The following is a 27,919-nucleotide window of genomic DNA, read 5'->3' on the forward strand; positions in this document are numbered from 1 at the left end:
TATGTAGCATACATAAATGATTATTTCGTAGTCGTATGCGTATGCGTAGTCAAATAGTACCTACATGCATCATAGCATATGTTGTCGGCTATCAGCATTTTAAGGTAACACACACTACACAGCGTCAGATGGCTTGTGCTCTTAGCTTTCCAGGACGCTTGGTGAATGGCGAATCTCACGCAAGATCCTGATGCACCCCCAGGACGAACAAGCAGCGATACACGATGGTCGATGTCGAGCGTTTCGGTCACATTCGACCGACTCCTGGCGCCGGGCGGTGACCGTGCAGAAACCGGGCACGTGACTGGAAAAAATCGCCGAGCCGTCTCCGGCCTCATCACCGCGCTGGCGGCGCGGGCGGGTTCCGGGATTGTCACTTATCAAGGTCGTTAAGTGCACGATTGTGCCACTTTGGCGCACGGAGTTGGCACGGCGGGCCCTGGTGAGAGGCAGAAGTGGGTCGCGTCTTCACGCCGCTCCCGGGTCACCACTGACCCACAACACATGGATAGTTACAAACCTTGGTGCAGGGCAGGCGCCACGCCGACACCCTTAGCTGGCGACTGATCGATGGCCGGCGGCCGCACAGTGACTGCAGTCACTACTGGGTTCGAGCGTTGAGCGTTGATGAGCGAATTCGCCCATAACGGAACGGATCACAAATGTTTCTGTTTGTTACCTGGATTGAGCCTGTCGATTGTACACATAGGTACCGCTTACCTGATACCTCATCCACTCCACACTGAACCAAAACAAGCGTCCTGAACGTCGTTTCAGCCCTTGTATTGTTACCATCATGGAACGTCGGATATTACCATAACGACACGGGACGCTCTGAGATGACTGGAGCGGCCCGGCCGCGGCCGCAGAACACGCCACGACCCTTGCACACTCGGTCCGAGCGACAATGTCAAACAATCTCCGGCGCCCCGATCGCCGAGACGCGGCAAGGCACAGCAACTCCCATCCACACCGGCACAGCAAACACACACAGACAGTCGCGCACACAAACACAACGACGAACACATTCACCGGAACACGCACCAAAAGACAGCCGCTGGGAGCCCGGGGCCCGGCCAACCACCTCTGCCGCTGGGGGTCCGGGGACCGCCTCTGCTGCTCGCCACCCGCTGGCCCGGCCACTGGGGGCCCGGCGGCCACCTCTGCCGCTCGCCGGACCCCGCTCCGCTCAGATAGTGGCCCACGCCGCGCGGCAGCGGCCGTATGGGAAGACGCCACGGGCGGGGACCAGTGGACAGAACCTCCCGTTCATAGGCTGCACATGGCCCGGACGCTCGGTGCCGTTTTCGTTCGAGATCGGCCGCGTATTGTGGCGCGGGGTTGCGCCCGTCCGACCCGGCACATGCCGACCGGCGACGGGCAGTGCTGTGCGGCCGACCGTGCTGTGCAGCGTGACATCACATATTGGGTTAAACAGATTCCGTTGTGCCGTTACAGCTCGGTAGCGCCGGGCACAGCCACAGAACGGCGCGACACTCACCGATAGTTCGACGGCAGCGCCACCTATAACACATCCATAGACAAGTGGCGCCCTCTGTACGGTCGTCCAGCGGACGAGCGCAGCCGTCCACTCAGACTCGGGCGACCCGTCCAGCTGTCCAGAGACTCTCGGCGAGGCCCCTCTCGGGCCCAGTGACGCCGCACGTCAGTCACGTGCGTCCCGGCGACTTTTCACCACTCGGCGTCTCCACCGGCCTTCTGGAATATGTAGTCCTTCCCGTCCAGGTTCATAATGCCGTCCTTGAGGTGGAACTTCCATCGGTTTCGGCTGCGTGTGATCTGAACGCAAAAACAGTACAGGTGAAAGGTGGACCTTATGTTGCCAGGGGTTCAAAGAGCGCATGGAGGTTAGGGACAGGGTTCACCGACTCCATATAAGTTGAGCCATTGAGAGAGACGCGGCCTAATACCGAAATACGCCGATGATCCGGATTGATCCAGCTGACCCCTGGCGGCCGGCTGCGCAGCTCCCCACGCCACCTACCTTGTCGTACTGGCAGACCATGACGTTGAACGTCTCCTGAAGGTCGGCCGGCTCGTGGTCGCTGACGTCATCCTCGGAGTTCAGCGGCTCCTGACGGCGACACACAGAGCGGGGGTCATCGGGAAAGGCCAGGCCCGGGGGGGGGGGGGGGGTCAGCCAGGCAGGCCGGAGAGACATGACAGGTGAGGGTCAGCTGGGTAGGCCGGCGACACACAGAGCGGGGGTCAGCCGAGGCAGTGGTGGGGACACACAGAGAGGGGTCAGCCGGACGGGGAGAGCCGAGAGGGACACATACAGGGGCCAGCGGAGGTTTCAAAACTCCCAACTAAACAGCAATTAGAATACAGCCCTGTTTTAGAGTTGCAGCCTACAGCCCATAGGCGGCGAAACGGGGAGGGCACCGGGGCACCGTGCCCGTCCTCCGTTAGGGCCGGTGTGGCCGGTGACGCGTTCCCGCTGCTGTAGTTGGGGCCAACTCCGCGTCCCCGGGCGCCGTCTGCGCGCCGTCTCTCCCGTCCCCCCTCACCTCCTCCCGTCCCCCCTCACCTCCTCCCATCCCTCTCTCACCTCCTCCCGTCCCTCTCTCACCTCCTCCCGTTCCTCTCACCTCCTCCCATCACTCTCACATTCCTCCCGTCCCCCCTCACCTCCTCCCGTCCCCCCTCACCTCCCCCGCCCCCCCTCACCTCCTCCCGTCCCCCTCACCTCCCCCGTCCCCCCTCACCTCCTCCCGTCCCTCTCACCCTCCTCCTGGCCCTCTCACTCCTCCTCCCGTCCCCCTCACCTCCTCCCGTCCCTCTCACCGTCCTCCCAGCACTCTCACCTCCTCCTGGCCCTCCTGATCCTCCTCGTCCTCGTCATTGCCGATATCGTCGTCGTCGTCGTCGATGTCGTCCTCGACGTCGTCATCCACGTCGTCGTCGCTGTCGGACGTGTCGTCTAGGCCGTCGGTCTGCGGTACGCGCAGGCCCAGGCGGCGCGCCAGCCGCCGGTCGGCGCGCCGGCGCTCCTCCGCGCTACGAGACGGAGCGGCGGCGGCGGCGGCGGCGGCGGCGGCGGGGGCGGGGGCGGCACACGCGCCGGCGGGGAGTGTGAAGGAGGCGCCGGCGCGCTCCGCCGCCGGCGGACTGTCGCCACTGCCGTCCAGCTGACCAGGCAGCCTGTGCTGCGCCGGGGCCACGCCGCCGGCGTACTGGACTCCGCCTGCCGAGACGGACGGCGGTGTGTCAGCAGCGGCGGCTGACAGCCAGCCGGAGGTCGGCCGGCGCGTCGTCCACTTCCCAATGTGGTACGATACCAGGCGCGAGTCAAATCACGCAAAATGTGTACGCTAGCTTTAGATTCATTTGGTTGTAATTAAGAACAGTCTGACAAGCGGGCGATGTAGAAGGAGAAAGCGACTCGCTACGAGTTTTGACAATAATCAGTGCACACAAACACACGGTGCGTCACATCACACACGGCACAACACACAAACAGGCAAAAACAAACGCACACAGGTGGCGGCAGGGGGACAGAGTGCCGTGCCTCGAGCACGTCGATCGAGGGCCAGATGACTGGTTAAAGGAGTGGTGAGCCGTCAGCGTCCCAGCAGACCGATTACCACTCCCCGAATCTCTGTCAAAAACTAACACGTCGAAATGACGTTCTGCGATGGCACGTGACATTCATGTCAGGCTACATGATGCCATCAATCGTTAGAGGGTTAATTGTAAGACTGTGAATTGAAGATCGGCTAGGCTATAGGTGACTTTGGGATGGCTGTTAATCATCAATTACAATGTTGAATGAAACTCATAGAATTTGGATACCCATCCCAATAATGTTCGCTGGTAATGCGTTGAATATAGTGAAGAACCACACCAAAGGATAATATTTTACAGAAAAAATGCACAGCAGAATCAAGTCGCCAGGACGGCCCCAGCTTCAGCCCCTACGGATTTGCCAAAAGTCGCCCGGCTTCAGATGAACTGCGTTGAAATCTGAGAACGACGAATAGCTGGGGAGCGGTGACTATAAATGTATGTCAGATGCAAACAGGGATGAAAAAAATATGTGCCGAGTTGGGGTAGCAAGGGCGCAGCAAATTCCCCGCCGCACTTACGGTGACATTGACCTCCGCCGTCTGTTGCGGCTCCAAAGCCAAGCCGGCGTGGAATTGGGAAAGCTCGTGCTACCCCAACTTGGCAAAAATATCCACCCCTAGATGCAAACACTACACTTGGTGTGATCCCATCGACAGCATCGCCAGAAACCGGTCACAACCGAAAGGCAGCGCACACCAGCACACGTTCCCCGCCACCAGTATCCTGTCATGCCAGCCAGCATCACTCCCACATACACAGACCAGCCCCGAAAGACCCCGCCCACGCCGCGGGCAGCGCAGCAAGCGGGCGTCCGCACCGGCGAGGGGCTCAAACCAAACTGAAACCAAAGCTCCCCGCTAGCAGGCAGTGTGCGGGTGTGTGCGCGGCCGGGGGAGTTGGTCGCGGTGGGTCCGGTGGTCGCGTGCTCTGTGCGCCACACCCCACACAGTGCGTGCCCAGGTCACCGTCGGCCGTATCAGTACGTGGGGAGCGGCCGTGAGCCAGCGCCATCGCCGACAGGTAACTCGACGGCAGGCTGACATGGAACCGAGGCGGCGGCGGCGGCGGCGGCGGCGGCGGCGGCAGCGGCAGGCCGGCCGGCACGCGCGGCGGCCACGGGTGCAGCGGCGGCGGCGGGCGCCAGGCAGCCGGCACCGGCCGGCGCGGCGGCTCGCGACTGCCCTCTGTCGGCAGCGGCGGGTACTAGTACTGCGCCGGCGGCGGACGGCCGTCCCAGGTGGCGCCGGTGTGGCGGCGGGCAGACACAGGCGCAGAAGAGGGCTGACTGTTCCGGCGGGGACCGGAATAAACAGTGGAGCGAAGAGGGGACGATGGACAATGTACACTGTACAGTAGCACTAGGCGACCACAGCTCTCCACATTCTGCGTTTTTTTTTTTTTGCGGGCAACTGATGGGAGTTCGGGTAGGCAATACAATACTAGGTAGGTATATGTATAGCCGTTTTATAAATATCTCAGAGTTACAAGATGAAAAATCCGTCTTGACATCTGAATCTATGAATATTACGTTAACCGTGATTGAAGGTTATCTCAGTCATTTTCTAACGCATTTCGTTCTTAGGAGCAACAAAAACAATTGAAGTACGGCATTGAGCGAGCATGGAGCAGCAAAAAGGTGGCCGGAAACAGTCGCTCCGCTGTTTATCCACCCCAGATTCACAATTACTCTGATGGTGTATCGGCTATATGAGCGCACAGTCCTGCTGAAGAGCTTCCACCAGTGACGGGTAAGTTAGAGAGCGAATGGCCATGCTGGGGACGTTGCGGGCAGGTTAGCTGGCAGTCTCGTGCGAGGCTGGTTAGTTACAGGGCAATCGGGCACAGACCGCGGGCTGTCGATTCGCAGAGGTGCGACCACCGACTGGGCATCAGCCGAACCGACATCACATCACTGCGCGTCTAGTCTGATAGATTTGGGACGCACCCAATCGTCAAATATCTTACACCTTCGTCACACAAAATACATGAGAACTAGGACTAGTCGTAACTACCGCTTAACCAGGCTATCCAGCCGACTGGCCGCCCCTCCCTGTGTCGTTATCCCCGCTGCCCGGTCGGCCCGCTGGGCGCTGCACCCACCTCCGGCCGCCGGCGCCACGGTCACCACACGCTGCTGCTGCTGACTGGACTGGCGCAGCGCCTCGTTCAGCTGCTGCTGCAGCATGCTGCTGGCGATGTCGGGCGGCAGCGCGAACGTGGCCTGCGCCGCCGCCGAGCTGAGAATTGTCTGTAGGTGCTGGCCGGCCAGGCCCGACTGTACCGCCGACACGGGCACCTGACGGCGGGGGAGCGGTGCCGTCAGTACAGGAGCAGGGCGGCGGAGCACGTGGCACCGTCAGTACAGGAGCAGGGCGGGCGGAGCACGGGGCACCGCCAGTACAGGAGCAGGGCGGGCGGAGGACGGGGCACCGTCAGTACAGGAGCAGGGCGGGCGGGGGAGGGGGTGCCGTCAGTACAGGAGCAGGGCGGGCGGAGGACGGGGTATCATCATTATAGGAGCCACCAGGCGGCGGGGGAGGGGCACCGTCAGTTCAGGAGTCAGTGGGACGGGGCACCGTCAGTACAGGAGAGACACCAGAACGAACAGCTCGATAATGTCGGTAGGCGACCATGAAGCTATACAGACCATCGAGACAAATTCTAAGATCAATCAAAATTAGATCGTTTTCATGCCATGCAATAACCTAACAATGCCTAACATCACGGAGATACCAAGAGGTTAAGCCTCTCCTGAGTCCTGACATTCACTACAGCAATAGACTGTTTCTCGAGACTCGCTGACACCGCTCCCACCCCCGTACAGCACTGGCTGGGGCAAGTGCCATGCTCGCACCGGCTGCGGACAAGCCCCGGCCACAGGCAGACAGACATACCTGGACGACGATGGTCTTGTTCTCTCCTCCGGGCTGCTGCGGCGGAATGGTGATCTGGATGGGCACCAGCGACTGAGGCTGAGCGACCGGCTGGGCCGCCGCGCCGGCCGCCGGAGCCGCTGAGCGCGCTGCCGCGCGCACTGCCGGGGAGGGGGACGGTGTGAGACACGCAGAGTGGAGATAGATCAGGCACAGAGTTCAGACACTGATCAGACTGAGTAGTCACACTACCGAGGTGGGTAAGGGGGCTCACCAGGCAGACGGCGTCAGTGGACGGAGCGTGCCGGTCGTCGGGACATAAAGAGAGTAAGGAGTCAAGAGACATTGCCGGGATGTAGAGCAACGGGCAGTGATAACGTCAGAATGGTAAGAGAGGAAATTTCAGAAACAGATGCGGCGGTAACGATGATGTAACGACCCCGCCGAAAGGGGGGAGGACCTTTGACGTTTTTTTTTTTTGTCAAATCCTCAGCCCTGTTAGCGAAAGAGCTGAAATTGTGCATGCATGACCGTTCTTTATTCAAGCTCGATCTTTGGGCACGAATCCAATTTATGCCGTTACTGCCAAAAGATCGAGAATGAATAAAAGGTGAGGCATGCAAAATTTCAGCTCGCTGTCACCAAGTGCCAGGGAATCTTTAGCAGGGATGTGCAGCTGTTATTGGAAAGCAAACATCCGAATCCCAACAATTTGCATTATTTGCTCATAATTTCACACGGATCCCTTGAGGTCATATCGGTCAAATGACCTCAAGATCGTAACTCCAAAAAGAAAATGTTGCGCCAGAAATGATCTTATCCAATCTCAAGCACTTGAAATCGTGATTGCATACTTTTCATAAAGTATTTTTGTGTTCATTCTTTTTAGTCGGTCCATGTGCGACGCCGTATGACGACACCGAGGTAATTTAACCCGCGCCCTGGTGGGGTCTGTTTATAACGCGATCTGGTGGGGGGGGGGGGGGGGGGCTATTTTTTGCCCCCCCTCGTATCTCCGAAACTACTGGACGGATCCGCAAAATTCAAACGGCGTTCGAAAGGCCTGTCAAATTTGTCGAGGAAAACCAAATTTCATTGACCTCGGGGTCACCGATGACGTCACAGGTCAGGTCAAAGATGAAATGTTTCACCGTTCACGGGTCTTCTAGGGAATGCGCTATAACACCGAGGAAAACGCATTTTGTCGAGAATCAGCGATAGGGCGTCAGTTGCCTAGTAGATATATTACTATTAGAGGTCACTGACAATACCAGGTCAGGTCACAGGTCAGGTCACCAAGGGTCACAGGTCAGGTCACATGAGCCCAACTTTACTAAGGTTGTGTGATGCATGTTTTATGGCCAATTTTTCATTTCCAACTCAATGGTATTGGTTATAAGACTATCAGGTACGGCTTAGGTCACTTTCTGGTGAAGTTCAGGTCAAGGTCAGGTCAAGGTCAGGCCAAAAAAAGGTCAAATTTTAAAGTTGATAGTTTTGCATAAAATGGGTATTGATTCGATGCAGCTCCTCACGGGGAGTCTAATGGTGGTCTTTGTTTTGCGCTACGGGGTCTAGAATTGCTAAAAATTGAGTTTGAAAATTTGACGTCATCAATTTTGAACAGTTTTTTCGCTATAACTTCGCCAAAAAAAGAGGTATCGATCTCAAATTTGGTATGTGGATGGAAGGCGGTAAGGACTATCACATATATTCCGGTTTTTGCGAAATTCAAAAAACTTTTTGGATTTTTCGATTATTATATGCAAAAAAATTATTTTTTGATTTTTGGGGGTCAAAATCCAAAAATTTCAAAAATCCGAGATAGCAGTTTTGTAGCCCTGTTGATTCTACAGCTTTTATGTCTTTATCATTTTTCTGTATTTGCAAAGCTATAGGCCTGACAGCTCTTCCCGCGAAACCCTTTTTTGGGTCGAAAACGGCAGAACATGACGTCACTCTGACGTCATTTCCGGCCAACCTATCATAGCCTTTGGAAATATTTTTGGTCACAATGTGTAAAATTGATGTCCGGGAGGGTACTGAGAGTTTGGTGACGATCGGCGCAGCGGTTCTGGAGATATATCAAAAAGTCTGGAGGGGGGGGGGGGGGCAAAAAATAGCCCCCCCCCCCACCAGGGCGCGGGTTAAGGTCATCGGACTTTTTTCGCCGAGAACTCCACAAGTCCCCATCAAACTGAGTAAGCGAGTGGGAAAACATCAAGGAATTTAGGAAGAGCTGCAGGACCAAATAAGCGGCATGACCTACTTGCCGAATTGACCTTGACGCTGAATCTTTCATGACCTTTCATGACCTGATTGCCGAATTGACCTTGACGTGAGGTTAACCCGCGCCGGGCCGGTGCTCGGCGGCCAGCGCAAACCGCGCCGGGCCGGGGCGGGGTGGGGGGGGGAGTCTGAACACCCCCTCCCGTCTAACTCGGCTCCTGGGCCACGTAGTGACACGCAGTAAGCAGCAATCGAAAGAGCGTCAAAAATAATGGCGGAAATACTTCAGTCGTTTTTAAGGTCAGGCCGAAGGTCAGGTCGTCAGAGGTAATCAAAGGTCAAATTTTGTTTATTTCAACAATTTTCGAAACACCCAACGGCTAACTCGGGAACCAATAGAGCTACAGCACCGCGGAAAAGCGTATTCGATAGCTCTATCAACGCTCTTTCGCCAACATGTCCTCAGATTTGATAGCTTTTGACTCAAGAGAACCACGACATACCTTTTGCCAGCAACATGTTCCTCTCGTGAAGACACGTCGAATGAGCTATAAATGGACATTGAAAGGTTATTTTGAAAATTTGACCTCAGGTCATGACCCAACCGGAAAAGGTCATGTTGCATGCCAGTCTATCCGTATCGTCGAGCTGAGCACATCTGAGGCGTTTTCATCGCTCTAGCATATCTCTATCAAAAGTTATTGTCAAAAATTGCTGGGGACCTTTCATGATCTGATATGACCTCAGGGACATGGTCATATCATGTCCCTGATATGACAGGAGAGGTCATGGGTGCCATTTTTCGGTTCAGCTTGTCGAGTTTACCTGTTACCGATGTTTGAGAGTGTTTGAAATGACGTCCGTCCAAAAAAGGCGCCATTCAATTTTCTCCCATTGACTAATAGTGAAAAGTCGCAAAGGTGACCTGACCTTGGGTCACCGGTATCAAAAATCCGAGATTAACATTGTGTATATATTGTTACTGTAATCAATTGCTTACAGTTTCAAGACGATCGTTCAGTCAGTGTAGCTATGACGATAATTCTAACTTTTTCTCAGGCGAGGTCACTTGACGTGACCTGGACGGTGACCTGACCTTGACGCTCCACGTCGCTGTTTTTTATATATCTGCGAAAAACCGCAAGGGTGTGTTCATACTTCATACACCCCCCGGCCCAGCGCGGGTTAATAACCAAATTAAAGTTTCCCTAACGAAAACTATATGATTCGACGCGGCAGGAACTGGCAAACCCGATGCTGCAAGACCGCACCTCTGCGCTCATCTTAGCTATTCGAACATTTGCTTCGCCTCGAAAGAAAACAGCTAGGTCTGGCGAAGGTTGGCATGCGATGATGACGATGAGCCACCAGCCAGCCGCCGCGCTGTGGGGGGGGGGGGGAGGGGAGGGCAACTAATTGCCCCCTGTACTTCTCCGACGATATCGTCGCAATGCGAAGAGATAGAGAAGCGAAACTTTGCGCACATATTCCTGAATAGCTAGCCAAGGTTGTGTCCAAATATGGTGTCGACGATCCAATTTAAATCGACGTCAAAGTGCGTAGCGACGTCAGAAGTCTAATCATAGACTGGAGTTTCTCAGTTTCCTCACGATATATATTATATCCGACATATAGGACCGAACCATAGACCACTATATATCCAGACCAGATATATAGTGGTCTATGACCGAACATATAGGCCTGAAAAATGGTCAGGAACTAGTTACGGAGCGAGCGAAGCGAGCGTAGTCTTTCCTTAGATTAACGGAAATTTCTGAGTATGAGCGGCCGGCCGGCCGGCCGGCCGTGGTCACGCTTTTGCGAGGCTTATATCTCAGCAACCACTTGACCGATTTACATGCGGTAAATTTTGTAGGGTAGCTTCATTCCTTCTACCAAGTATTGGACTATTCCCGATGCATGTGGGTGACCCCTTATGCACGTGCCACGTGCAAAACGAAGAGGTGTCAGTTTTGTAATTGTTGCAATATCTCGGTAACTACTGGGCCGATTGCGCTGAAAGTTGGCATGTAGGTAGGCACCCACTAGGCACTGCATATCCATGTGCCAGAGTTGGGGTGCTGCTGCACGTGCGCACGTGCAGGGGTCGTTTCCAGATCTCGAGAACGGCTCGACCGATTGCGCTCAAATTTGGTACACAGTTAGGGACCGGTTAGTAGGGTGCCGTGCACAAGTCAGTTGGGACCCATTTTGCACGTGCGCACGTGCAGGGTGCCGCTTCCAGATCTCGAGAACGGCTGGGCCGATTGTGCCCAAATTTGGCACATCGCTAGAGACCGGTTAGTAGGGTGCCGTGCACAAGTCAGTTGGAGGTACCCCCTCGCAATTTCGCACGTGCAAGGCCCACCCTCTCGCTCGCTCCGTTAGTCGCCCCAAAAGGCGTTATACTGGTTAAAAGGGTACATAGATGTGTCAGGATGACAGCAGGTGCTGTTTAATTTATTTCCCGTTGCGTTTCATGCTCAGTGACATCAGAAACGCTCCATAGCGGAAAACGACAAAAGTTTCTGACGTCACTGACATCAGCTTGAGTGCTACAACCACAAAAGCTTCCTCAAATATTGCCTAGGTATTCACTTGAAGCTATAACAAGTTTCAATTTCATATCTTATCAGGTTTCGATCACGCAGAACGTAAGGGGGCAGCTTTATGCCCCCGCCGCTCGTGGGTTAAAATAAAAAAGGCAAGCAAGGTTGAGGGAAGAGCAAGGGCTTCGCGTCTGTCCGTTTTCGATCCAAGAGCACGTCTGGGATGCACCAAAGCTCTCAAGGCGGGACGCTAAGCATCCTGTCTGCTGCATCCGTCTTCTTCTGCGTGAGACGTCATGTCGATATTTTCAAAACCCAACAACAAGCGCAATTTACTAGGAGCTGCGAGAGAACCAGCATGCTATGGCTGTTTTCCTGTCCGAAGATTGTTCCGTCACTGGAACGGCTTAGCAACACGAGGGTGCTAACAGTCGACAACCACCGATCCAGCCATTCAAATGATATTCGCGGAATGCCGTTTCACAGCCAGGGCGGATTTGTAGCCAACCAAACTGAGTGGTCGGTGAAGGACGCAGACGGTGCAGCTTATAAACACACCAGCGCGCCGCTAACAACGCAGCACAATACGCACAGCGGGAGCTGGCAATAACGCAACACTTCTCTATTTTCAGTGCGTGGCAAATAACGCAACACTACAAAGATGGGAGTCCGGCTAATAACATACCTACCCAACGCTAGTTACACGCCAGCGAGCCACCAAAAGCGGAATCGCAACTGGTTGCCTTAGCCCTCTCCGTATTGGCACTTTGCCAGCCGCTAGCGTTTGGGGGGCGGGGGGAGGGAGACGACCTCCTCCCCCTCGGCCCCTCATCGAGCTAGTTTCGCCGAAAAAAAAAATGAGCGTGGTACCCGTAATGAGAGGAAGCCGATGATACCCAATTCCAAGGTCATAGGCCATTGATTAACATTCGAAGTCCGATCAATGACCCAGATGCCGGGAGCATTTGGATCCGCTAGAACTTCTTATGATGGGGTTGTGATTATTTTTCGTGGTCCTGATAAAGAATTTCATGTTAGCTTTGATCAAAGATTAAGTGATCATGTATTTGGAGTAGGTCGGGTCGGGTCGGGTCGGGTCAGCCAGTAGGCGTCCCGCTGCCTATTGGTCGTAAAAGTACCGTAACAAATCGCTAATGCATCTTCCAATCAGTTGCATTTCTTGTCGCGCTTTGAGAATATGACATCACCAGGGAGGGTCCCACTCCCTCCCCCCCCCTCCCCTAAAAGTGCGAGGTATAAAATACATGGTGGCACATTTGCCTTAGGAAACTAATCCATTGAGCCGAGCTAAACTATTAGCATGTTACGAAAATATCTTTATAAAGGAGTCATCGACCGTAATTGTCTTCCATTAGGTTGCAGCTTGATTCGTAATGCCGTTATGAACCAAGCCGAGAGATATATAAAAGCTGAACTTCCGGTGACCTGTAGTGCTGACCTTTGCTTTGAACTAAAGATAACCGTAAGAGTTCATGATTTTGGCCAAACTATCGAAGTCTCTCACGTCCACTCGTCGCTGGGCAGCCCATGTAGTCGAGCTGAAGTCTCGCATAAAGACGCCCTACACCCCCAGGCCCCCCGATGCTCGCCCCGTTTTTGACTTATTTACCCCTAGATACTTTTCCATTTGAAAGTTGTCGCAGAGTTTATGCACATAACCGTATTACGTTCGGCATTTATGTGTTTATGAACTTGCTTTCGTTGCATTTACCTCATTATACATAGAATCGGCTGTATCGTGTCAGTGTGCTAACGACTAGTTGCATCTCTCCTAGCTCATAAATATTATTACTACGCATTCTTCCATCTTCAGGACGTGGAGCTTAGCACCGATGAACAGGCAAGAAGCACTCAGTGTGTAGTCGTAAGCCGCCACTTGCGATAAATAAACCACGTAATCCATCGTACAGTCACTCTTGAAAATACCGATACACTGTGCGACGGTGCCATCGAGCCGAACGAAGGAGCGCTGCAAAGTCTGAGAGTCACCGAACCAATTGACCAGGGGAATAGATGGGATGCCGGGGAGGAGGGGGAGAGAGAGGGTCGAACCGATTTTAGCCGCCGGTTTACCGGAAACTCCGTTCCGCTTGTATCGGACGTTACGGTAAGAGACTGTGCCTGAAAATACGATACGTAGGGTAACGAAAGAAGTGACAAACACTCGCTATTAAACCGACATTTTTAATGCGTAACTAAAAAAACACTTAACTAAAATTAACTAACTAAAATTATTCAGCCTGGTTCATTCAGCTGAGTGAGACACGAAAAAAACCTGATCACTGCGTATCGCCACATAACCACTGGCTCCGTAATCCGTCTCCATACCTGCCGACGCGCGCGCCGACTTGCTCTGCTGCGGGGTCGTCTCGGGCTCCTTGAGGTCGACGGCGCGGCTCTGGTTCAGCTTGGTCTCCCACAGCGTCTTCAGCTCCTGCAGCACCTGTTCGTCGACGCCCTCGTCCAGGAAGAAGCTGCGCACGGCCGCGATGGTATCGTTCACCACCGACTTGTAGACCTGACCCTGCGGACGGCGCGGGTCGACCGGGTCAGAATGAGAGCGGCTCAGCTGGGGTGGTCAGAGGTACAGACAGGGGAGCAGCTGTGAACAGCTCCACATAAAACTTCATCCCAAACACCCCGGACTCGTCGAATCAACCATTTCAGATCATGATTATTTTTTAGGGTATCTAGCTAGCAAATACCTTTTCAGATAGCTAGCACGCTAGAATGAATGAGTCATACCAGCCATTCATACACCTCACAATCGATGCAAGAAAGAATGTGACATTGGTTCTTGAGATTTTTAGCAACCAGTTAGAAACAATGAGAGTCAAATGTATTGCTAAGTGTGTGTTAACATGTAAACTAAGACTCTGAATATGCATAGAAAACCTGGCTTATTTCACATAAGTATGCTGTTTTTGTGTCAGGGTGGATTTTGGCTTATCAGGTAGAGTTGGTTGCCATCCACTTGTAAATGTCTGCTGCATTGAGGCTTCAAATGTGAGAAAGCATTTTTTACTCAAATACAAACTGTGTGATGAATGCATTCTTTTGCTATCAGACTGTTGTATTTGATGTTGAGATGTCCTGTGATAAGCCCAGCCATTTACATACTGCAAGCATACATAGCTTATCTTCTCACTACATCAGCAAAGCTTCTTGAGCTGCAACTTGAAAAATTCTTCAGGAAAAACAAACCTTATTGCTAAATCAGGATTAATTGCAAAATCAAAGTTAGATTGGCAACCACAGGGAGGGGAAAGAAGAAAAGAAAAGGGTCTATGGTGGTGTAGCTCAAAAGGAACACATCAGAAGAAAAAGGGTCTATGATGAAATTTATCACACCTAGCTAAGGCATGTATGCAAGAGACTACCACAAATAACTATGATCACAAGTAACAACTGAGAGGTAAAACTTATCTTCTCTCCTTATTTTAATCCCACATTCATCCTAACTGCAGCCACCTCAACGCATCACCCCAAACATTCAAATATTAAAAAGTAAAGCATAACAGAACAAGAACAGACAATCAAGCAAACCCACCCAGATCATAAACCTTAGAGAAACAAATCAGCTGTCAGGGTGGCAACCACCTTTTGACCACTTATCTCTTCTGAACTTATCCTAACCTTTAATTCTTACATCAAACTAACAGGTTCTTAACCTCTTTTAACTTAAATTTTTGACTACAACCAATAAACAACAGCATCTGTTTTCTTCCCTCAAGATCATGCATAAAAAATTACTCAATATATAAACGAAAAATATTTCCACACTCTTTGAGAAGCAGTGGTACCTATTATCACTGCCCCTCAAATTCATCAACAAGTTTTATTGTTATTGGAACGCGTAACTATCTACACTCATTAGTGTGAACTCGAGCTTTCCACGCAGCTGAGGTAAGGGGCCATTTTTATCACATTTTCCTGAATAATAAATATCCTTTATTACCAATAGCTAATTATGATCACAGGTTCAAGAAACACTTTATTTCACTACACCTCATAATAGCCTAGCCATGGCATGCCACGCGCTCGCACCAATGAAAGGGTTTGGACGTCCTTTACATAGCTTAAATTGACATATGGCAAACCATTCACTGAAATAACATATATTACATTATTTTCTTACCACAATAGCATGCGAATGGCAATGCACATGAGACATGATTGCGGGGACAAAATGGCGACGGCCACCCGGAATGTAAATCCCGGAACCCGCACGGAACTCGCCACAAGACGATCACTTATATACGCCGTGGCACAGCCTTCGGGGTACTAGGGCTGAAACTTCCGTATATAATAAAATTGAGCATTGTTGTACAGAATGTACATATAAATAAAATAAATAAAATCTACTGATTAAAAGAAAATGCTAAACAGCTTCCTATTTTTTTAAAACTCAGTCATCTTTTATCTTATGTACAAATGTGTTTCCAACAAATTTGTCTGACAGCCTTTGCTCAAATCGTAAGCAGAGTTGCTTACAAAACTAGCGCAGCTGAGGCATAGCCTGTTATATATTCTTTGCATTGAGTCATGTTCTCTCTTCACGGTGAACGACCGGAAGCGTAATATGGTCAGGAAAATGTCGCTTGATCTGTGCAGCTCATTGGCTAATAAGGCGCTGTCATGGCAACTCGGCTTCAAGGCAGCTTCAACAGGTTTAGGTCGTGATCTAGCGAACAGCATTTCTTCTCAAGTAACAACAACCGCGTATGCCCGTACGTTGCCCGTACTGGCCCGTACGTTACAACGGTTACAACACGCACAGGACGCACAGACTCGAAGAGGTATGGGATGGAGCGTTTCAATTTATTGTTTTCTTTTTTCTGTTTGCTGTGCAGAATTTGTATTTCTGCAATTGCAATGGACCATGGGGTACAAATCTTAATATCACTTAAACGCAGGGATGCGGAGCCGTGGAAATTTCAGACGGCTCCGGCTCCGGCTCCGGCTCCGGAGAAAAAAATCGGCTCCGGCTCCGGCTCCGGCTCCGGGTGAAATGTTATGGCGGCTCCGGCTCCGGCTCCGGCTCCGAGTAAAATGGTCCGGCTCCGGCGGCTCCGGCTCCGGCGGCTCCGGCTCCGACTCAGTACATCCCCTACGCAATCAATTAAATACGGGTGGAAGAAAAATTGGATTGGTTATACGCGTTACTCTTTGCCATGACCGCCTCACCGCGTCCCCGCGCAAACGCACCTCGGAGAGAACTGGCAGAACAAAGGGCTAGGAAGCGATGGCATTGGAAACGCAGTCGCCGCGAATCGGAGTTCAGTGAACCATCGTAAGCTGACACCCGTCTCGGCTGCATTGGGGGTGAGGGGTGGGGGGTGTGTGGGATGAGACGGTGCTGGGAGTCGCAGTCCACTGCACTGGTTTGAAAACAATGGCCGTCACCTGATGACTGGTCCTCATGTTCAGGGGATGCAGTAGACGTGGGGGGGGGGGGGGGGGGGAAGAGCAAACAGGAAGTTGTTTGCGTACTGTGGGATACTGGGGATATTCGGATTTTTTCATTCACTTGATGGCCCATGACGTAAGTACCATATGTTTTACTGCCTTGTACTGTCAAACCGAACTAGGTCAATTATTATTTTTTTTCCTCTTCAAAAAATAAAAAGGAGCCGGAGTCGCCCCCTTTTTTGGCGGCTCCGGCTCCGGCTCCGGCTCCGGGCTATTTTGTTTCACGGCTCCGGCTCCGGCTCCGGCTCCGGGCAAAATATGCCGGCTCCGGCGGCTCCGGCTCCGACTCCGGCTCCGGCTCCGCATCCCACGAAAGTAAAGGCTGCCGGTCCTAAAGTAAATAAATACCCAAATTGCATGTGGCGTACCTAGGTAGGTATTGTTCTGAACCGGTGGTCGTAGAAGGATGGAAAAAGCGGTAATCAAAAGCTCTCAACAATATGGATCATTAGGGCAAACATTTTTGCCTTAGTAGGTCGATGGAACCCAGAGGCCAGGTCAAGGTCTCGTCAAGTTCCTACAGTATCAACTTTGGAGCGCAGCTGGCAGAGAATGGATTGAGATTGATTATCTGAAACATGTACTTAGGCTGCCAAGGCAAGATTTGTTGCATAAAATGTCATGCAAAGGTCAATGTCAAGGTCAAGTCAGGTCACCAAAAGCAAAATATAGAATAGGACAAGTTTGATGCATGTTTATAGGCCATTTTATTCCTAAAACTCAACAGGCACAGTGACATGGAACACATTTGGATGAGTCTCAGCCTCAGGTTGAGGTCAGGTCAAGGTCAGGTCAACTGAGGTGAAACTTTGAAGTTGATTTCCAGGAAGTTGATTGCCAGGAATGTGGTGTGGTGCGTGTTAGGTAAATGTCAAATGACATTACTGTAACACAAAGTGACTTTGCTAGTATCGCTAGTTACCCATGATGTGAATGTTGTTTGGTAATTGGTGCCTTCATCTAATCCTGCAATTTTATTTTCAAAGTTTTATCGCTGCTCATCATTTTCTATATTTTCTAATAATTCTTTTCCTTTATGCCCTTGCCTTGCAAAAAAAAACTTGCAAAGTGAGTAGTACCTAAACTCCAGTCTTGACTGTTTGCTTGGAACTGTTGCAGATCGGATGAACGTGAAAATGAGCAGACATGACAAGTGAAGAATCTCCAAATATACCCTTGGCTCGACTCGACAGCGATATGAGACATGTAGACGACCTACCAACAGAAATACTGTTACACATCCTATCGTTTCTCAGCCTACGTCAATTGCTCGCCGTGGAACATGTGTCACGGCGCTGGCGAGACGCCTTCGACACGTGTTTGTCCCGTCTTCGCGACTTTACCATGCACTGGCCGCACGCACTCACCGACCGGTGTCTCGAGCTGCTGCTACCTCGGATGTCCGCCCTCCGCGTCATCGACATCGAAATCTACGAACATGACTCGCTGTACGTACAAATCAACAAGCTCGACCTGCACATCGTGGCCCACCACTGTCCGCTGCTGAGTGAACTCAACCTGAAGGCTTTCCGCGTCTCGGAGCCCACGCTGCAGCGGCTTTGTCTGCGCTGTCCGCGTCTAGAGGTGGTTACCATGAACAACAACTGCAGCGACGAATGCGTCAAGGTGATGGTGCTGAACCAGCGGCGGCTGCGCTCGCTCACCATCTGCAGTCCGGCAGGCAGGTGCGAGTGGCTGGCCACGCTGCCCGCCTCGGTGCAGCGGCTGACACTGCACCACTGGCGCGAGCGAGAGCCGGGCTACATAAAACACGTGGCGCAGTGCCCCAACCTGCGCGAGCTCGATCTGTCGTTCAGCACCATCCAGTTCACGTCGCACCTGAAGCTGGTGCTGACCGGCTGCGTGCAACTGCAGCGGCTGGTGCTGGCAGGAACGTACTGGTACCGCAGCAACTCGCGACTGGCGACACTCCTGGAGGCGGCGCCGGCCTCGCTGCGCGAGCTCGACATCTCCGACGTGACATCTGTGACGGCGGAGGACCTGGCCGCCGGCCTGGCCAGCTGCACCCGCTTGGAGCGTCTCTCGGCCGCCGGCCTGGTGCTGCCGCCCGAGGGCTGCCTGCCGGTCACCGGTCTGCCGGCGCTGCGGCACCTGAACCTGCGCCGCGCAGAGGCTCTGACCGACACCACGCTGCGGCGGCTGCCGGCGCTGCTGCCGGGCCTGTACACACTCAACATCAACTTCTGCCGGCTGGTGAGCGAGGAGGGGCTGCGCTGTGTGCGCGAGCTGCCGCAGCTGCGCGCACTCCACCTGGCCGGCGTGCCGTGCGTCTCGAGCGACGTGCTCGACTGCCTGGGAGACCAGCCACTGGCCGAACTCGAGCTGGGCTGCTCGGAGACATTCCCGAAACAGGTGGGCGCCGAGGCGGTGCAGAGCCTGGTGCTGCGCTGCGCCAAGCTGCGCCGACTCACGCTGTACGACCGGCTGAGCCGGGTGCGGGCCGTGGTGCATGCGCTGGCCGGACAGTTAGCTCGGGAGCGGACGGTGACGCTGGTGCTGTACCCGGGCTTTCCGAGTCGGCTGCCGCGGACTGACGGCCCTCTGCGGCTGACCGATACGGCCTCCCTGCGTCCACCCAGGGTGTGACCCCGGGCCCGGGGGCGCCGGCACCCCAGCTGTGACCGCCCGCCGCGCACGTGATAGCTTTAATACGATTTGCTAGTGCAATTACTGAACGACAGATCAATGAGTGGCTGCTGAAATGGCGACATGCGCATACGTATTGCTTTAATATTTTAAGCATTTTGTGTCGTGCCGCTGCTGAGAAGCAGTGTGTGATGAACGTAACTACTTGTTATATTTATTAGAGAATCCCAAAGTGATGGGCAGGGGCGATAACTTGCTGTCCCGCAGCGTCGGAATTTTCGTTATATCTTGAATGATGTTCTATTGTTGAAATGGATTTTGTTTATCGTTATAGCGCGGATGGAATGAAATGTCTATGCTCTTGAAAGTTGAACGAAAAGTTGAAATGCACCTTTATTCGCCGCTGCACCTACTTCTCTCGCGGCAGCCTTTCAGGGTCTACCCCATCGGCTGTTATATAGTCATTCTTAACGAGTGCTAAGACGCGTACTCATAGCCAATTATCCGAGAATGAATTTTGCGTAGATCTGATGTGCAGATGAAATATCCATGGCAGTGGTTTGTGATACTTTCCTCCTTATTTTTGCTTGTAACAGTTCAGTTTTAGGTGGTCGATATTATTGCATCGGTGCTCATCGTTTTGACCGGAATAACAATTTAGATATTGTTTATGCTATTGTGCTGTGATCCTGTTACTTTATGCCTTGTTGCAGGAAACGATGTCATAATATGTTTGCTGGTGATGTTTGTTTTCCCCTCATCCCCAGAGCTTATATCAAATACATTTACTATTACTGACAAGACTAAAGAATTGTCTAAACGTGCGTAGAGTCATGGTTGTGAAACATTTCCCAGTGGGATTATGCTTGCTGTGCCTGATTCTGATGAAGACACAGCTTTGACGGGCGAGGCATTCGGTACCCATCTATGTTCGTAATTAGTCTGGGAGGTACCTATTATTGGAGACTAGAGTACGGAAGAGTGCAGAAAAAAATATCCTCATCCTGATATAGGCAGTTCGATGATTGCATGCCAACATTTCAGACTTGAAACTTGCTCGCGATAGCTGCTATAAACCTGCATCGGAATGTCAATATATTAAATGGTTTTAAATACGCACGTCACATGAATAAGGAATATAGCTGAAACTTGCACAGCCGATAATAAATAACAAAAGCTTAATCAAGAGCATACCATCAAGTCCCATAGGTCCTACAGCGGCCATAGCAAATAACACTAGGCGATGAACCATGGTAAACGCTTCTGTGGGACGGATTTCAATAGAACTGACAAACAAACCGACTGCATAAAACGATCAGCTGCCAATATTACAACAGACGCCCTACAAAAATTCACAGCAATTGACTAATGAGCATGATAGCACGGATCTAATCGCCATTGGCTCGTCATTAACTATGCGGACCGTGCGCCGAAGCACGCTCGGAAGCTGATCCGACTCTGCACGAGTGGACCAAGCATGGCAGTGGCGCCACCTACCAACTAAAGGCGACGCAAGCTCGTTAATCCGTGCACCGCTCGTGGCGTACCGGAGCCTGCCACAGCCTGCTGGCCAGCTTCGTACGCTGGGCGACATCTCTAAGACGCGTTGCATTTTCTGGCACATAATTGGCTGAGTGTGTGTAATGAATGACGGACTTTGGCGTACCCCCACGAGCCACCGCCAATGACCTTGGAGTGTGGGCGCCCCTCGTTACTCGAGACTCCGACTGTGGCGTGCGTCGCCTGTTTCTAACTCGTTTATCTCGATCAGCGGCGACTCTCCCATTGGATCCACCACGCCGCAGTCTCCTAGACCGCCTTGGCCAGCTTCAAGGCACTGTTTTGCTCTCGCACGGCGTCTTTGGCGGCCTCGATGAGCGGGCAGAGACTGGTCAGGGGCCGACTGGCCTTCAGGAACGGATGGCGCAGCAGCTCGGCCGCCGACGGGCGCCGCTCCACGTCTACCTCCAGGCACAGGTCGAGGAACTCCTGGAACTGCGGCGACAGCTTGTCGCGGTCCTTGATCTCGGGCCGGCCGTTGGTGGCGATTAGGTAGAGCGCCTTCAGCGGGTTCTCGTTGAGGTAGGGCGGCTCGCCCTCCAGCATCTCGATGGCCATGATGCCTAGCGACCAGACGTCGACCTTGGGTCCGTACTGTTTGCGTGTGACCACCTCCGGAGCCATCCAGTAGGGCGTGCCCACCATCGTGGTCCGCTTGCTCTGCTCCGGCGAGATCTGCGCGCAGAATCCGAAGTCGGTGATCTTGACGGCGCCGTCCGTGCCCAGCAGAATGTTGTCCGACTTGATGTCCCGGTGGATCACGTGGTTCATGTGCAGGAACTGCAGAGCCTGCAGCACCTCGCGGCACACGGCCGCGATGTGGCCCTCGTCCATGCAGGTTTCAGTCACCACATCCGTCAGCGAACCGCCCGGCAGGTACTCCATCACCACCCACAGCTCCTCGCCCACCAAGTAACTGTCCACGTAGTTCACCACGTTCGGGTGTTTGTTCTCGCGCATGACGACGATCTCGTTGATGATGAGCTCCTTCTTGGGCTGCTGGGAGAGGTTCATCTGTTTGATAGCCACCTCGCAGCCGGTGGCCGTCTCGACGGCTGTGTGCACCACACCGGACGCGCCCTGCCCGATCTTCTCCATCTTGGTGTAGCGGCGCAGCGGGTCGCCGATGGTGACGATGCTCCGCAGACGCGCCAGGATCTCCTCGTCGCTCAGCTTGGGCCTCCGCGGCGTGTCGCGCGCCGCCGGAGTCGGCGCCGCGCCCTTGGCCGGAGCTGCCGGCTTTCCGTTGGTGACTGGCGAGCCGGCCGCCGCCGCCGGCTCCTCGGGAGCCAGCGGCTGCGTGTACACCGACTTGGTCCTCTCCGGGCGGACGGCTACCGGAGGAGGCGGGGGCGCCGGCTCCTCCTCCTCCGGCTCCGGCTCCTCCGGGAACTTGTCGCGCTCCGACTCCGGGTCCGGGTCGGCGGTGTCCGGAGTGCTGGTCGAGCCGGAGTGGTCCGAGCCGGAGCGGGCGCCATCGGCCCGCGCATCCGCCGGCCCGACGGCCAGACTGGCACGCGGCGGGTCGCGCTCCTGCTCCCACAGCGGGTTGTGCTCCGTGGTAGGCACCATGAACTTGGTCTGGTCGCCGTCCTTGTTACTGGCGTCGTAATAGTTAAGCACGTTGATGAGCTCGTCCGGGTGCTGGCGCTGCTCCTGGATGGAGATGTTGGCGGAGGCCAGCAGGGACACCCACTGCGGCGGCATACCGCTGAACTCACCCGTCGCCGGGTCGAAGCCCACGTGCACGGCGTGCTCAAAGTTGGTCGGGTACGAGATCTCCGGTTTGTCCGTGTGCCGTTTGGTCGGCTTGGCCAGCCGAGCGCGCCGCCGCCGCTCGGCGTCCGGCTCGCGCGGCAGCGGGGGCAGCGGCAGTCCGCCGGCCTCGCCTCCGAACCGCACGCTGGCCATGCGGACGGGCGGCGCCGGCGGCAGCTCGTCGTCGGCCATCGTGGAGGTGCTGCGGAATATCTTCGGCACCAGCTTCGGCACGGCGTCTGCGAACAGAGCGAGTGGACATCAGCAGGGCGAGCGGGAGACGCCAGGAGGCGGTCAGCGGACGTGCTAGGGTCGTGGACATACGACTATTACAGTGGGTCCCATTCCGTATAGCGTCAACAGGGCTTCCTTGACATGTTATCAGGATACCGTTATACGATGACAGGTAACCTTGTGTGATGAAGATGTCAAATGATTTATAGTTGAACGATTCTTTCATCGGCTTCCATTTCAAACATAATACGTAATTTCCAACATTTTCACAATGTACCTATGGTCAGGACTTGAATCACTTTGTGGCTGCAATGTGTAAGTCCCCTTAGTCCGATGTGTTTTGGCCTACTTAGTTTGGTCTTGTTCTTGTCCTCTTGCTATATTGATAAGCAATCAAACAAAATGAGTCAATCTGAAGCCGTGAGTAACACAAATAACGCCTTATCTTCAGTGAAATGCCAGTCGCCTTCCGGAAAAAAGTGGAGTCAATGGCTCCTTTGTGCATGCCATTACGGTTGATAGAAGTCTAGGTATCAGTGCAATCAACACGATATGTGCCATTCCCAGCATACAGGCCAAGCGAGAGGGATCCGAAGAAAACGCCTTCTTGAAATAATGATCCTATTAGAATCTAACGATACCTACAGATTAATGAACAATTAAAACTTATGAAAAATTATACCTCATATGCCTAACATGTGGGGGGCCGGCTGGCGGCTCCAGTAAAACACACATCTTGGAAAATGTTTTTGTCGACGAACGATCGAAATCGAATATGCGACTAGACTTATCACATGATACAAGTTTTTGCACACAACCTACTATATAGCAAGAAGTGTAGAACCGAGAAAGCGAGAAAGCGGAGAAGGGGATAAGGACACATTATTGATACAAAGTTGTGACATAGGTTATCACACAGGACGTAGAAGTTAGAGAGCGATTACGAGTTTTATAAGAAACGACACTATTTTCAGAAGTGCGACGTACTGAGCACCCGAGAGTAGCGAAGCGCATTCGATGGATCTGCGGACACATTCACAGGCGTACCGCCCGGACATTCTTGAACGAGAGTTACAACAAAGAGCGGAATCGTCCCGGCTGAAGCCGCCGCCAGAGTCAAGTCGCCTGTGGTCGCCACTGAACCCACCTCTCCAGCGGAGCACGGAGGCCACGTCACCGGGGTCGGAGGTGCTGCGCGGCCGCGCCGGCCGCCTGGACGCGCGAGCTGCCTTCATCGTCCGCTCGGACCCGGGCAGAGACCCCACTCCACTCAGCAGACCGCCGACACTCCTCCTCCAGCTGCCGTCACCGCCGACCGTCCGCACTGCGTCCCTGTAACTGCCGCTGTATGCTATCGACACTCCCTCCGCCCTAGGCGCGTCCGGCCCACCTGAGCGGCTGGCGGCGTCTCACCAGCTGAGCACGCCCGGCTATCAGCCGCGCCGACACTGTGCCCCGGTGACTGGCGGTTGCCGAGCGGCGTGGGAGCCTCCCAGAACCGATAACACCCGCTCCGCTCGAGTAGCCGGATTTTGTCGAAAACACCGAGCTAGTACCAAACACTTGCGATTCCAACACCTGCAACGTCTACGATTTTCAATGATGCAAACTGCATTGACCTGACCCAATGCAGTGATTATGGAGACTGGAGTGCAACCGCCAATGGCATATTTTTAACAATACAATGTCAAAATATTTTATCAAGCATACGTCAACCGAGAAAATAGTCAAAAAGTTTGATACAATTCAGGAGAAAGACGTAAAACAAAGTGTTAGCAGCCAAAAGCCAGTACTCCAAGGACAAGAACTGTAGCTGATCCACTCATCAAGCGACAAAAGTGTCGTCGCCGATATCACATGATAACGTTCCGCGAATGTGATGTGGCGAAGGAATCCTGAGACACGATTCCTGAATCACTGATGTGAGACATGCACTGCTGATAAATCCAGCACCGGAAGGACGATAGGTATGTGATAAGAGTGGTGGGAAGAGGTGAGAGAGACCTTGGGAGGACAGAAACGGAAACGGATCCTGACATTCAGTCGAATCTGGATCCTAGTTTCAGACGACCATTCTTACATGTATTTCTAACCGTCTTCCTACATATCTTTCCAACGGTCCGTGTGCAAAACGAAATGCATCCGTGTCGGCAATATTCGTCGAACAGATGGTCGCACCATCTCCGGATTGTCGAATTTGAATAGAAGACTGATCCAGTCATTAAAAATCACAACTCCGACTGAAAAAAATGTTTCACCGATCGTTGGAGGGCTGCACCAAGGCTGCACGCTGTTTCACCACTGTTTCGAAGATGGAACATGTCGCCTGACGTCCGGAAGAGCGCAGGGCGCAGCGTAAAAACACTATACTTGGGTTCAGGTCAAGACTGTTACACAGGAGCTGAAATACCGCTATAATGTGCCTTTTTTGGCGACCATGGTAAAGCGAAGGTAGCTTCAGGGCTTGGAATCAGATTGGAATTGGGCGAGGCGGGTGACGCGCGACCGGGGACCAGCTTTGTTACCAGTCTCTACAAACCCCAACCTACAAACCTACAGCACCTCTCGGCTCTCCTTGGTAGGAAAACCTTATATGACGTCAGCTCTACTAATGCCCAATAGAGTTGCAGCGTATATATATATGCTGCAACTCTATTTAGCCTTAGGCATTTATATAAATGCTATATAAATGCTATAAATGCATTTATATAAATGCTAAAGCCTCCTATGGAAATGAAAATTGTTCTTCTATTTCAGTTTTGTCCAGAAGACAAAGAAAATCTGAAAAAAACAAAACATACACGAGCGACGACGAAAAAAAAACTTACCTTACCTTACCTTACCTAACACTATCGGGAATTTTGAAAGGCACTCGCCTGTAGGTCCCGCTCTCGTCGAGCTCGTGACTGGTGATCATCTCTAGTCCTCATGGGTAGGCATCTGATACATCAGATTGGCCCAGTGCTTGTCGAGTCTGGATTTGAAGGCGTTGAGGGATGGGGCCTGGACAACAGATGCAGGGAGGGAGTTCCAGTCATTGATCGCTCGAACAGTGAAGAGTTGTCTTCTGGCTCTTGACTTGGCATGTGGTTTGTACAGCTTCCAGGGATGGCCACGGTTGGACCTCGCGGACGCATGCTTGACGAACTTGTCCGAGTCGATATCGATCTCGTTATGCAGCAGCTGGTACATTCCAATCATGTCGCCGCGACGTCGTCGATGGAGCAGCGAAGGAAGCTTCAGGCACTTCAATCTCTCGGTACATGGCTTGCTCCTGATGCCGGGCACTAGTCGGGTAGCGTGCCGTTGGACTCGCTCCACACGCTTGATGTCTGCTCGATTGAAGGGGCCCCATATGAGGTTGCCGTATTCAAGATGTGGCCTGACGAATGACTTGAACAAAATCGGCAGGGTGATCTCGTCGAGGTTCGAGAACGACCTCCGGATCAGGGATAGGATCCGTGAGGCCTTCGACACAGCTGAGGAAGCCTGCCTCCTGAACTTCAGCTCCGGGTCGATGAGGACACCCAGATCTCTCTCGGCTGAGGTAAAGGCAAGGCTGACACCGTTGATGGTATAGGAGTGACCTGAGTTTCTGGCCCCAACATTCAAAGACGCGCACTTGTTCTGGTTGAACGCAAGCTGCCACTGCTCGGACCATGTGGTGAGGGCATCGATGTCGAGCTGGAGCAGGGATGCATCACTGGCAGTGTCAATGCTGCGGTAGGTACAGTTTTGTGTCATCAGCAAAAATCTTGATGCAGGACCTCACCTTGTCAGGAATGTCGTTAATATACACGAGGAACAGAAGGGGCCTAATACAGAGCCCTGTGGCACCCCGCTGGTGACAGGAGACCAGGTGGAGTGACGGCCTTGTACGACTCGTTGTTGTCGGTTGGACAAAAAAGATCTGATCCACTCTAGGAGGAGTCCAGTCACACCACATGCTCTCAGCTTAGCGAGTAGGCGTTCGTGAGGGACGGAGTCAAAAGCCTTTCGGAAGTCCAGATATATGACGTCAACAGGGCTCCCATCTTCAATCGCACGGCTCCAGTCATCTAGGACTTCCAGCAGCTGAGTCGTGCAGGATCGGTGTGGGCGAAAACCATGCTGGTGACGCGACAACAGTCCGTTCGAGGTGAGGTATTCCATCAGTTGGTCCCTTACTAACGACTCCATGACCTTGCACGTCACCACAGTCAGGCTGATTGGACGGTAATTCTCTGGTCGTCTTCTGGGTATATGTCAAGTTTAGGTCCTAACTACAATTGTGGCGCTTTTGATACGAATATGAAACAGCAAAAATTTTAGGTTTTAGGTTAGGTTAGGTTGTAGGTTTGTAGGTTTTAGGTTGTAGGTAGGTAGGTTTGTAGGTTAGGTTAGGTTAGGGTAGGTTTGTAGGTTGTAGGTTGGTAGGTTATAGGTAAGTAGGTAAGGTTAGGTCAGGTTTGATTATGTTTTTTTCTTTTATTTGCGAGACATATGAGTATCATTTTTGGATTCAGGATGTCAAATAATGTATAAATATGAAAAATTTATCAATGAACTCTTCTTAGGACTTAAACTTGACATTTACCTTCTTCTGTCTCCCTTTTTGAAGATGGGCACTACTGTGGCAAGTGTCCAGAAAAACGCTTCTTACAGGAAGATATCTTCTTTTTTAAATGTGTATAGTTTTTTATATCTATCTGTATATTGTTTACCACGGTATACCTTTATAAGATATAATAAAGAATATCACAAAAACCTGAGGGGTGTTCACGGGCACCGCACACTGCTGCGTGCGCTGTGTGCGGTGCGTCCAGCAGGCGTGGGGGTAGGGGATGGGTAGGCGGTTCTGACGTCACGGCTGCGTGCGGTGGACGGTCCGCTGTGGCCAGTCCCGACCGGCCACAGCGATCGCTGTGTGCGGTGACGGAAGGCTGACGTAGGGACGCAGTGGGCGGAGCTTGGAGGCTGTGTGCGGTCCGACCGCACACAGGGCCCGTGAACAGCCCTCTGACAAAAGTTCAACGCAGAGTCTAA

The 27,919-nt window shown here is 52.8% G+C and overlaps 3 protein-coding genes across 9 annotated transcripts; 1 reads left to right on the top strand and 2 right to left on the bottom strand.

The window, feature by feature from the left end:
• Nucleotides 1–762: 762 nt before the first annotated feature.
• Nucleotides 763–15,761, bottom strand: LOC122374864 (transcription initiation factor IIA subunit 1-like). The gene is made up of 7 exons (XM_043353882.1): nt 15,402–15,761; nt 13,592–13,787; nt 6,486–6,625; nt 5,692–5,887; nt 2,829–3,208; nt 2,006–2,095; nt 763–1,800 (listed from the first exon to the last, which is right to left on the bottom strand). The coding sequence occupies exons 1-7, from the start codon at nt 15,435–15,437 to the stop codon at nt 1,693–1,695; spliced, it is 1,146 nt and encodes a 381-aa protein (XP_043209817.1). The 5' UTR covers nt 15,438–15,761; the 3' UTR covers nt 763–1,692.
• On the top strand, nt 15,752–20,145 carry LOC122374862 (F-box protein SKP2A-like). 2 transcript variants are annotated; one of them, XM_043353881.1, is made up of 2 exons: nt 15,752–16,062; nt 17,855–20,145. In XM_043353881.1, exon 2 carries the CDS (start codon nt 17,882–17,884, stop codon nt 19,340–19,342), a length of 1,461 nt encoding a protein of 486 aa, XP_043209816.1. In that variant the 5' UTR covers nt 15,752–16,062; nt 17,855–17,881; the 3' UTR covers nt 19,343–20,145. The 2 variants fall into 2 exon arrangements, with proteins under 2 accessions (XP_043209816.1, XP_043209815.1); XM_043353880.1 differs by having other exon boundaries at nt 16,053–16,062; nt 17,880–20,145.
• Nucleotides 20,146–20,423: 278 nt separating this feature from the next.
• On the bottom strand, nt 20,424–27,834 carry LOC122374861 (serine/threonine-protein kinase PAK 3-like). Of its 6 annotated transcripts, none has more exons than XM_043353875.1 (2): nt 27,471–27,834; nt 20,424–22,899 (listed from the first exon to the last, which is right to left on the bottom strand). In XM_043353875.1, the coding sequence occupies exon 2, from the start codon at nt 22,850–22,852 to the stop codon at nt 21,152–21,154; it is 1,701 nt and encodes a 566-aa protein (XP_043209810.1). In that variant the 5' UTR covers nt 22,853–22,899; nt 27,471–27,834; the 3' UTR covers nt 20,424–21,151. The 6 variants fall into 6 exon arrangements, with proteins under 6 accessions (XP_043209810.1, XP_043209813.1, XP_043209814.1 ...); XM_043353878.1 differs by having other exon boundaries at nt 27,737–27,818; XM_043353879.1 differs by having other exon boundaries at nt 27,642–27,727.
• Between the last annotated feature and the right edge of the window lie 85 nt (nt 27,835–27,919).

The sequence above is a fragment of the Amphibalanus amphitrite genome, unplaced genomic scaffold (genome assembly GCF_019059575.1).
Source record: "Amphibalanus amphitrite isolate SeventyFive unplaced genomic scaffold, NRLGWU_Aamphi_draft 001728F_arrow, whole genome shotgun sequence".
NCBI lineage: Eukaryota > Metazoa > Arthropoda > Thecostraca > Balanomorpha > Balanidae > Amphibalanus > Amphibalanus amphitrite.

Coding starts and splice junctions, on each gene's coding strand:
- LOC122374864 (XM_043353882.1), bottom strand. CDS start 15,437: ATGTCTCATGTGCATTGCCATTCGCATGCTATTGTG. Junction 6,626..13,591: donor GTCGGCGCGCGCGTCGGCAG/GTATGGAGACGG, acceptor CCTCCCCGGCAG/TGCGCGCGGCAGCGCGCTCA. Junction 1,801..2,005: donor TGGTCTGCCAGTACGACAAG/GTAGGTGGCGTG, acceptor TTTTGCGTTCAG/ATCACACGCAGCCGAAACCG.
- LOC122374861 (XM_043353874.1), bottom strand. CDS start 24,129: ATGAAGGCAGCTCGCGCGTCCAGGCGGCCGGCGCGGCCGCGCAGCACC. Junction 22,900..24,041: donor CTCCGTGCTCCGCTGGAGAG/GTGGGTTCAGTG, acceptor CTCTGTTCGCAG/ACGCCGTGCCGAAGCTGGTG.
- LOC122374862 (XM_043353881.1), top strand. CDS start 17,882: ATGACAAGTGAAGAATCTCCAAATATACCCTTGGCTCGACTCGACAGC.